Source organism: Macrobrachium rosenbergii, chromosome 6, assembly GCF_040412425.1.
Source record: "Macrobrachium rosenbergii isolate ZJJX-2024 chromosome 6, ASM4041242v1, whole genome shotgun sequence".
Classification (NCBI taxonomy): domain Eukaryota; kingdom Metazoa; phylum Arthropoda; class Malacostraca; order Decapoda; family Palaemonidae; genus Macrobrachium; species Macrobrachium rosenbergii.
Window position 1 is genome coordinate 26466648 of NC_089746.1, and position 10454 is coordinate 26477101.

At 40.6% G+C, this 10454-nt stretch overlaps 1 protein-coding gene across 1 annotated transcript in view; it reads right to left on the reverse strand.

Moving 5' to 3' along the window:
• Positions 1-4418, reverse strand: part of LOC136839374 (protein sickie-like) — a 245394-nt gene extending 240976 nt beyond the window's left edge. Inside the window, exon 1 of the mRNA XM_067105291.1 lies at positions 3532-4418. Within this exon, the coding sequence (XP_066961392.1) occupies positions 3532-4291 (760 nt within the window). The 5' untranslated portion in view covers positions 4292-4418. The remainder of the gene's footprint in view (positions 1-3531) is intronic.
• Positions 4419-10454: the final 6036 nt, after the last annotated feature.

Below are 10454 nucleotides of genomic sequence, written 5' to 3' on the forward strand. Positions count from 1 at the left end.
TATAAAACCTGCACGCAATATAATTTTTGAGAGCGTCTTAGGAGGGGAAACTTCGATCCAAGCTTAATTTAACTGCTCAAAGAAACGCGACCATCTTTCACGAAAATACTAAGAAAGGGCAGGAAGACGAAATAAAATAAAGAACACTGGAAAAGTCAAGGGAACAAAATATACGAAAACAGTTGAAATAGCTAAACCATTAAAAAAATAAAAAAAATCCTCTTAATATAATTCAGTGTGCATAATTGGGGATGGCATCGCATTAGCGTCAGTATGAATAGGAATATATCTTGGAGCTCAAATTTGAAGAAACAGAAAGGAATCATGAAATAAAGAGCAAAATAACAAGGGCAAAAGCAGCTTTCACTGAATGAACTAACTAGGAATTATGGCATATACCATTATGATCAGTTAATCCTGCAGCATTATATGAATAGGCAAGAAACAGTCACCTAAAAATCAATATACATATATAAATATATATAAGTACACATATAAATACACATATATGCACACATATATATTATATGTGTGTGTGTGTTATTTTGCCCTTTATTCACACGTGGTTTTTTTATTCTCTAAACAGTCATGTAAAATTTGCTCATTAATATTTTTTAGTTTATAACTTAGAAACAGCTTAGACCCATAAGGAAAATTATTTATGATAAGTCATCCCACTCTGACCATCCTGAGCAGGATTAGAACCTATCCTTTTCAGCTAAGGAACTAGGATGACAGGTATACATACATATATACAGTATATATATACATATATATATATATATGTATATATATCTACTGTATATATATATACACTTATATATACTGATGATGATGTTTGCCACAACAAAGGAAAAAGCTACGTATTTACATGATATTCATTATCAAAGCTGATAGAAAAAATTAATAAACCTCCATGTAAGAAATCTTGAGTTTTATATGCTAGGGGTAATGCCTGACCTGCCGTGATTAATGTTTTAATTACTTAAAATTACTTCCTAAATTGGCATTTATAAAATATTAACCAGACTGCGTGTTGTGAATACTAATTACCATGGTACACTTGCATCCGCATTAATGACTGTCAGAGACAAACCCAAGCTCTGAAGAATTTCAAGACTAAACCCTTCTCTCATAGATTAAGATTTTCTCAAGTCACTTAAGATCATGTCTTCATTTGACCCCCAGATATCTCAACAAGGTCTTATGTTTCGGAGGATAATAAATTAAAACGAAAAACCTACGACATACTAAGATGGGCCAGCTCATTTTAAAACCTTACATGAGAGAGTCAAATAGTAGGGGGAAAAAAAAAGGTGAGGTTATGAGAATTCAGATGTGCCAATGAATCTGCACAACGCAATCGAAGGCCACCTTTATGACGGAACAGGAAGAACATAAGAATAAACAAACAGAAGAGAAAGAAAACCGTCGCCACCGAAGGCTCCTCATATATCTGCTGAGCTTGATAAGTCTTGGTGGGGATTTTCAAGCAAAGATTTCGGCACGCCTGGGAGGAGGAAGAGGAGGATGGATGGGGGGAAGGGGATATGAAGAGAGCCAGCCACCCCAACCCCCACCTCCAGCCAACTCTCGTATTTTCTGGCAAGTTTTTACGCTAAGGTTTACCTTCGGTATCTTCTTGCCTGTATTTCACTGATGGACCGCAAGAGGGTGATAAGAGGACTTCCAAAAATAAACCTCGAGGATAAAGTATACCCGGATGATGGGAGAAGAAAAAGAATTTGTTAGAAAATGTCCTTTTAATGAAATAAACATTTATTCTGAAATCTCAAAACGCGCATCTTAAAAGGCATTTGTTGATAAAAAAAAAAATATAAATTTGCATCACAATATTTTTTTCGAATTATTTCGGAATACAGCACCCGAAGAGAAGTGCGAATTGAAGTAGCATATCTAAAAAAAATGGAAAACTCGACTAATATTCCAGTCAATCATTTAGGACGACAGACACACAAAGAGGTCTAACGAAAAACTTTGCACTTGGAATGAAAACATTACAAAGTAAGGATGCCGAAATTCTTGTGATACTCAATACATTAGACGGAGCCATTCCTCTAGCAACATGAACTTCATAAACAAGTAAGAAATAAAACTTCAAACTATACAGCATAAAAACGTATTCTGACACTAAGAATAAGGAATGAATGAATGTTTATAACTGAATAAGGAAAGAGTTCGTTACGAGGCTACAGAAAGTGGAAGTCAAGACCGCACACATAACAAAAATATAAATTTCTTCCAAATTAGGTTCAGTTTCGATGGGTGTAAAAAAGTAAAGATGTTATAAAATCCCAAAATTTCAATCTCTGAAAAACTTCGTAAAGCTTCGTTTCTGTAATTTTCTTTTTCCTATTATATACTTTAATTGTAGTCTCACCCTAAACCACAAAATACTGGTAAAATATATTAAATTACTTTTATCATTAACGTTCAAATGTAGGACATTTGAGCATAAAAAGATTTGCTAACTGTGCAACAATGTCAAATTTCCTCGAAATTATGATCAAAAGTCATTTCCAATCTCTTTATTTTCCTAAAACACACGCTATGCCTGACCTGCTATATCACTCCATAAAACCCTGGTTATTTTTGATAAACTGATAACTAATTTGCCTTAGTGTTATGGGGAGCATACTAAAAGCTGGGGTTAAAGTAACATGTATTTGATTCTTAACATGATATTTGTAACATAATATACCCTAGTCAATGATTTTATTTACTGAAATGTAGTGAAAAGCTGACAATACAAAAATTACACGCTTTTCATAAAATATCGTAGAAAAAAGCGAAAATGGGAAATACCGGGTGCGCATTTGCAGAAATACCCAAAGTACATTGGTCGAATGTTAGCAAACGGATAAGTTGAGGGGATCATCTTTGAAACAAACTGAAACGCTTATGAGCTCTCTACCAAACTGAATATCAGAAAGAGATGACTTTAAAGACGAGTTGTCTTTTCCTCATTTATCCTGATACGAAATGACATAAAGCTTCGTTTGCAAAAACTTTCAACAATTACTGCGTAATGCCAGAATCATTTGAAAATAAGTAAGTCTTTACGGCATTAACTTACGCAGGTGTCGGTTGTGATGGTAGAGCTTGTAGTAGGGTAGGCAGGTGCGAGCAGATGTTCGTTATCAAGTTTCATTTTCACTGATAGGAAATACGATACAGGGTGTGGTTCATTCAGATGCATTCATCTGCACCTGGTTTTTTAACTGTCACAATAACCAGATGGATATTTTAACGCTACTTTGCATAACAATACTTTAGAAAAGGCTACAATTCAGCAAAAGAGCCATGACTGTGATTAAGGTATAAAACATAAGTACACAGAAGTTAGGATACCGATGAAAATGTAAAGCAAACTAATGAAAAGAGAACAGAAAAAAAGAAAAAAGAAGTGACTCAGGATGAAATGTAATGAAACGATACACTGGGAGTAAGAAATGAACCAAATGCCAAAGGAAAAGCTTATCAAGAATTAGTGTTTTTTCTTATACCTACCTTCCTGCCCAGGTAATGGTGGTGGAGGCCTCTGAGGTGGAGGAGGCGGCAATGGCTGGCTGTAGTTGCTCTCTATGACATAGCCTCGGTGATGCAGCGGGCTGTGCCAAGGACTTTGGTGTCCCGGACTTTGATGCACCGGACTGTGATGCACAGGGCTGTGATGCACTGGACTATGATGAACAGGGCTGTGGTGTACAGGGCTATGGTGTGCGGGGCTATTATACCCAGAGCCATGATGCACGGGGCTACAACGCACTGGACTGTGATGGACAGGACTGTGGGTCGCTGGGCTGTGATGAATGGGCATAAAATGCACGGGGCTGTTTTGACCAACAGGACTGTTGGGTCCTGGACTTTGATGCGGACTATGGTACGGGCTGTTGTACGTCGTGTTATACTGATAAGGATGGTCGTGCCCGCACCGCACCTGATGGTTTCTAGCATGGGCTGCACGACGATGAGAAACGGGGCTTCTGGGTGTGGGCTGATGGTGCACAGGACTTCCAGGATGATGTGGGGGTAAGGGAGGGGGAGAATGGATACGTGTTTGTCCGTGGGTAGGGGTATGAGGGCGAGAATTAGTGTTATGGGTTTGAGGAGGAGGGTTGCACTGTACATGTGTCCAGTACGGACAGGCCTCTCCTTCATCTTGTGGCTCAGGATAAACTGTATCCAAGGCCGGCCTCGGTCCTCCATCCTTCTTTCCCTTTCCACTCTTGTTCCAGTTAAAAAGCTTCGTGCAAAACATAGGCGCCATCTCTGGCTGAGTTAGTTTCCAACACTGTTAATCTCCAAAGTCTAGAAACCCAACATGATTCTGAGAATACCCTTCAAATCAACGTACGCATACATGTTGGCAGGTATCACATACGCGTCTTATAAAAATTTTGTTTGTTCAAATCACATTTGCTTTCATCAGTTTAAAAATATGACATCATGACTCCCGCTTTCTCGATACAAACAAAGCACTAAGGAGACACCCCAAACCATTCGAAGGGGGCAGCGAATATAAATACCATCACATGATGTTTCACCTTCTGCTTGCCGACCACTAAACAGAATTGATTTTGAGGAAAGCAAAGCTAAATGCGTAAGAGTGCTCAGCTGGCACTAGTCCCGATTTTCCCATGAAAACATGATTTTCCTTACAGTTCCAAATGCAATAACAAATTTGCATGTGGGGTGAGCGCTGGTTTTGACAGCGGAAGAGCAGGAGTTGGTTTGGATGAGCGGACGGTCCCGGGAGTCAATACTGGGTTTCCCAGTAATATTTCCTCGCCAACCCTTTTTTCTTTTTCTCCTAAAGCGAGGGGTTGCTGTGTTCCTCACTCAGAGAAACCATTGTCCTTCTCCTCGACGTTATTCGTTTGATTTAATGTGGTGTACGACAAGTAATGGCTGCTCCTCCTTAAATCAATACGGTAAAGAGAAAAAAATGTGGATCTGCGACCTCAGACACGGAGCTGTTATCAAAATAGCGTTGACAAAATCGTTTTTAATGGAAGATGGTTGTCAAAAGTAAAAAGCAAAATTTGTTTTACAAAATCTAAGATTCCTCAAAACACCCTTACATTTTTAAAATTGCCATTCTAGCCAAGCAAGGAAAAATTTATCTAAAAATACTGACAGTAAAAAGCTTTTGGTTAAAATGGCTTTTGATAACAACCTTTTTCTTTTATGTAACTGATGATCTTAAAATTCTAATGCAGCCACAAAATCAAATCAACAAAAATTTCACTGCTCTCAACAAGACCATCCAAACAAGGGAATTCCTTTTCAGCATGGGAATATCCAAGTGTATTCATTTGTATTCCCTAGGGTAGACGTGCAGTAGATAGAAATGCAAACATGTAACTTCTTCACAGTTTATGGGAGACTTCAAGCAAACGTGGGGGGCGACACCACTTCCGACGTCTCTACTTTCTTATGCAGGAATATTTTTTACACTAAAGGTTGTCAAATAAAAATCTTCTACAAGCAGGAAGAGAGTTGACATAAAGGGGGGAAAGCTGGCTCTCTATTCAAAGATATTTCCTCGATAAGAGAGGATATTGCCCCAGTTTCCAAATGCCAAAGCTTTCCAGATCCCTCTTCAAAATAGGAAATGATTGTCATTCGAGAGCCCACGGTTAGTTTGATTTGGAAGGGGCCAACAATGTCCGTAACGTCCACAAAAGGGTCTTTTGGGACTTCCTCAATCCCCCTGACTCAGTGCTCCTGAATAATGACCCAACAACTTTTCGGCGAAATCCAGCCCTCCTCTAGATTGGGGTTCACAACACATCTTTTCATAAGACGCCTTCCGTCAGTATTCCTGTTCCACAGCTTAATCATATACAGTAAGTCTTAGCTAATGTTTAGTGGTATGTTTTCAAGACCATTATATTGAAGATGTGCCTAAGAACAGAAATAACGTTTTCAACTTTGGACATTACTCAAAACACTACTGCAGTATCATTCATTCAAGTTTAAATGCCACAAGAGATCACTGGGTACACCGCGTCATCAAAACCAGTGAAAAAAAAATCAATCCAAACTGTCTTCCATTACACAGAAAACGGTATATTTTCTTTCTTTAGTAATTTCATATATAATATACAACAAATCAGCTTATGAGCTGTGACTACATTTTTATCTTCACATCACAGAGCCTTCGTTCTCAGCGCACCACTCGCGTAAGTAAAACAGCTTCGGTTCCTCCCAAGACTGACGAAATGTCGAGCCGAAACGCAGCCAATGAATTATACAAACAATTCATTTAACATGAGAGTTCTGCTTGCGACTTCTCTCTCTCAATGCACTACTCAAGAGACCAAATTCTCATAAGTGCTCAGAGTTCCTTAATATCGTTCAATAAGCGCTTCAAAAGCAACGTCTCAAGCGTTTTTTTATTTCATTTCGAGAGATTTCTCCATTTTCTACTTGATTTTTATTACACTTTCACACTTTTATTCCACAGTTGTTGTCCACATTTCTCCACTATCCATTCACGAGACAGAACGTCTTAAGCGCTGTAATACCTTGCGCTTTCGTCGGACGCATTACACAACACCGCAGGCACTCAGCCGATTTTCCCTTCTCGCCATGCACGACCGTAGTCTCGCCATCCTCCTTTCCATCATTATTGCTTAAGATCGTCTATTTCTCTCTCGCTCGCAATACATTACCCCCACTCATCGTCAAGTCCCTCCAAATGAATTATCACTTATGTGTTGCTACCCTCATTCACCCCTCGTTCTGATGGAAGGGACAAGAGGGGAGAAAAGAAGAGAAACAGGGAAGGAGGAGGAGAAAAATTACAATACAAAGTATGTCTGACGCATCTCTTCCTCGTCCTCTCTTGTACTTGTTTCGTTGTTCCTGATAACGAGCGATGCTGCAGTTCGCCCTTTGTTAACAATAAAACTATCTTAAATTGTTGCTTAAAGAACCTGTCATTCCCTTTATGCAAAGACCCTTGACATACAATGTGACTCTCAGTTGAAAAGTTAATCTGGTATGTCCTTTTACCTCCAAGGATAATTATGCGAACTTTATATTCATAACCAAATTACAAGACTAGAATCATCAAAACACTCCATTTCACAAAATTAATTTCTAAAAGTTTTGATTCACTATTCCCAATCAAAACTAATTGAGGACAAGAAGCAATTAAATAGGTAATTTGATTTCTTCCTCTTCAATACGTCATTCGCTTCTTTAAAAGTCGTCCTCCAACTTCGTCCGTCTCTTCAACCATCTCAATGACCGAAAGTCCATTCAATGAGAGGATTCTTCGGGGTCGTCTTTGTTTACATCTTGAATTCGTTGGTGCCTGAGCCCTTTGCCATGGCCCAGTCGAACTGGTTTTCGGAAAAAAAGGTGGAGAATGGGTGGGGGAGAGACGAGAGGCGGATGTAGGGGGCGGGGGCGGTGAGGGGATCGTGAGATGGGTGGAATGAATCACTTTCTTCTCCCTTATTCCCAAACCCTAAAGAGGGGATGCGAGTGTGGTGTAAAAAGAAGGGGGCACTGGATGGTTTCAGGGTGACTGTAGGGGGCCAAGGTTTGGAAGGGGAAGGGGGTAAGTTTATGAGGATTCGACGAGAATTCACTGCCGACAACAAATGGAAACAAGCTTCGTGTTCCGCCTCCCTAAATGAGTGCCATCTGGCGCTTGAATAATAGGCCCCTATCCCAATTAAACCACTCCCAATTGACGTTCGGCTATAACGACAGTCTACTTAATAACGGGTCATCCTTTTTTAAGTTTCCAAAAGAAACGTTTTATCCACATCCAATTTTTTCATTGTATCTTTGCCTTTTCTGTTGCAAATCAAGAATATCAAATTATATTTCAGTTATTTCCTAATGTTTTTTTAATAATATTTTTTCAAGATTTCAGACAATGCTTCAGTATCACACTCAATTGACTTTACTGATTTAGTATTTTCTGTTTCTTTTTCCCAAAGAGCGAAGAACTAGTCATTTTCTAAGATACATCGTTTGAAATTTTGTGTGACAATACCGCATGAGACGTTATACAGTTCTTTTACACTATCGTAGACAGATAAGTCTTAAGTTTATTCACCACTGAATCATAAAAACCCCCACCCGAACGTGGCAGTACAGACGGCCAAATTTTCGAGAGAGAAACGACATTCATGCAGCTTCTGAGTCATATCCACCTGAAGTCTCAATTTAGTGCAAGAGCCCCTTCCGACTGGATCTTTCCCTTATGCATTATAAACGCATTCTTCCCTTGCACGGGGTCATCCTCACCATACAGGTCATGCAATGCATATGGATTGAAGTGGAGTGGGCGAGGGGGGAGGGAGAAGGTGCTCCTTAAACCATGGAAAGAGAATATGGTGATATTTGGATTGCGTTTGAGGGCGAGTTCAAACGCGAAATGAGTGTCACACAGAATTTGTTTTCTATCAGAAGGGGGAAGGAGATGTTGCAGGGGGAACACGGAGGGGAGATGCACCTCAAGCGAAAGTAAAGCCTCTCCAGGGGGAATTGCCTCTCCCCACGAAAGGAAGTGACGTGTCGCCCCCCGTTTTATTCATTAATTTCAAACACCAGTTGCCTTCAAGGGAGAGAGGAGGGTTGGGAGAGGCTGGGAGGAAACCCAAATAAAGGGCTTAGTCTAAGGCCAGTCACCAGAAGATCACTGTACTGAGAAGAGTCAACACTTCAAATCGCTGACCAGATGTTTCCAAGGGCAGTTCAACGCAAACCTTCAATATTTCACTACATAATAATTATATCATTCTTTGTTATAACCTCTGACATAATCAGCATCCAACTGAGTCTGACAAACATCTGATAAAAGACTACCCACCCTTCAGCGTCAAGTCACCTGGCAACACCAAAACGTAAAAAATAATAACCCTTTGCCAAGTGAGGCACCTCAGAGTCAGCAGGAGGGCGGAGGATATGGTAAAAGGGACCATATGCCAGCTGTCCTTATTCTTTTCCGCGTACCCAGAAATGCCCTGCGACGACTACAACCCTCGCATCAGAGCGGGCAACAGTAACATTGTCAGCAGGATGAAAAACACCATCAGGATCGTGAAGAACCAGTTCAGCACGTCGGCAGGAGTAATGTCCGCAAGGTAAGGCCAAGGATGACACATGAGAAAAAGGATTCGAGGAAGTATGATGTCAAATGGGAAGGCGAAAATCGGGTGGGTTTCAATGCATAACCCAAGCGCCCCTCTCACGAGGACGAGATAAGGTCAAGGATACGAGGAAAACAAGCCTTCCATCGAGGTCCCTTTTTACCTGTCGTAGAACTACTTCCTGAGGGAGGAGCAAGATAACTGAGCAGAGATTTCACTCGTAATTATTACTGTCATCGTTGGGGTGGAAGAGTATAGACTTACTAGTTCTATTTTCTCGCTTTTCAGCCTCCTTTATATGGCTATTTGTCAGTAACACTCGTTCTGATTTTTTCCCGATAAAATTTCTTTTGCTATTACTACTACTAATAAGAATGACAAATGCACTTCAGAGTTTTTTCTCATTGAGAAACTAAGAGCACGGATGTGTACTAAGTTTATGCTATCACAACTTATATTCACGGAATGCAGCAACACGACGAATGATGTCACAATGTAACAGAGATCAGTCACGGGCGAACGCGCAGCACATGGAACCCGCACAGGGACCGATACCAAACTGAGGGGACAACACGGCTTCGACTCCGAAGGCATAGCAAACGGACGAGTCGCTCGCCAAGTTGCCAATTACTATTTGGTTTCCATTCTGGAAGCGCTGTCGCTTACACCTGCATTCAATTTGTCCTACGAGGAAAGAAGTTGACGGGTGGTAAAAAGGTTATCCAGTTCCCTACTTTTGTGCGAAGTTGATACAATCAAAATAGATATAAGCTGCCCCGAATGGGAGGGACGGAGCCCGCTGAATAGAACGGCAACTTGCATCGGCGCCTGGGAAAAGCTTGCACTATACCAGACAACAAGAACCGCTTTTGCTCTAAACGCTAGTACGACCGTAGTAAAGGGCATCCCTAACTTCATTCCCCGAATTTAACCTACATCCGAAGACTAAACGACTCAAAAATCCCTAACCGCATTTCCACTGACATCAGGGAATCTTTCCCTTGCGTTTCCCCTTTCTCGGGACGATGGGGGAAAATCCCCTCGTACAGTGCTCTCTATTCTCTCTCTCTCTCTCTCTCTCTCTATTGCTCTTACTCGCTTCTCGCTAAAGCCACGCCTTCGGTACGTAGACGCATCGATCTCGAGTAGGAAGCAAATTTTAGTCCTGTCGGCGCCAAAATTAACTTGAATGGAATTAACATCCTCCAGGAAGCGGTCATTTCTGCAAAGTGCTTGCAACTTTCTTCAAGGTGTTCTGCAACACCTGAAGAAGCCTTCGAGACGAATCTATTGGTGGAAGGAAAGACTAAAATT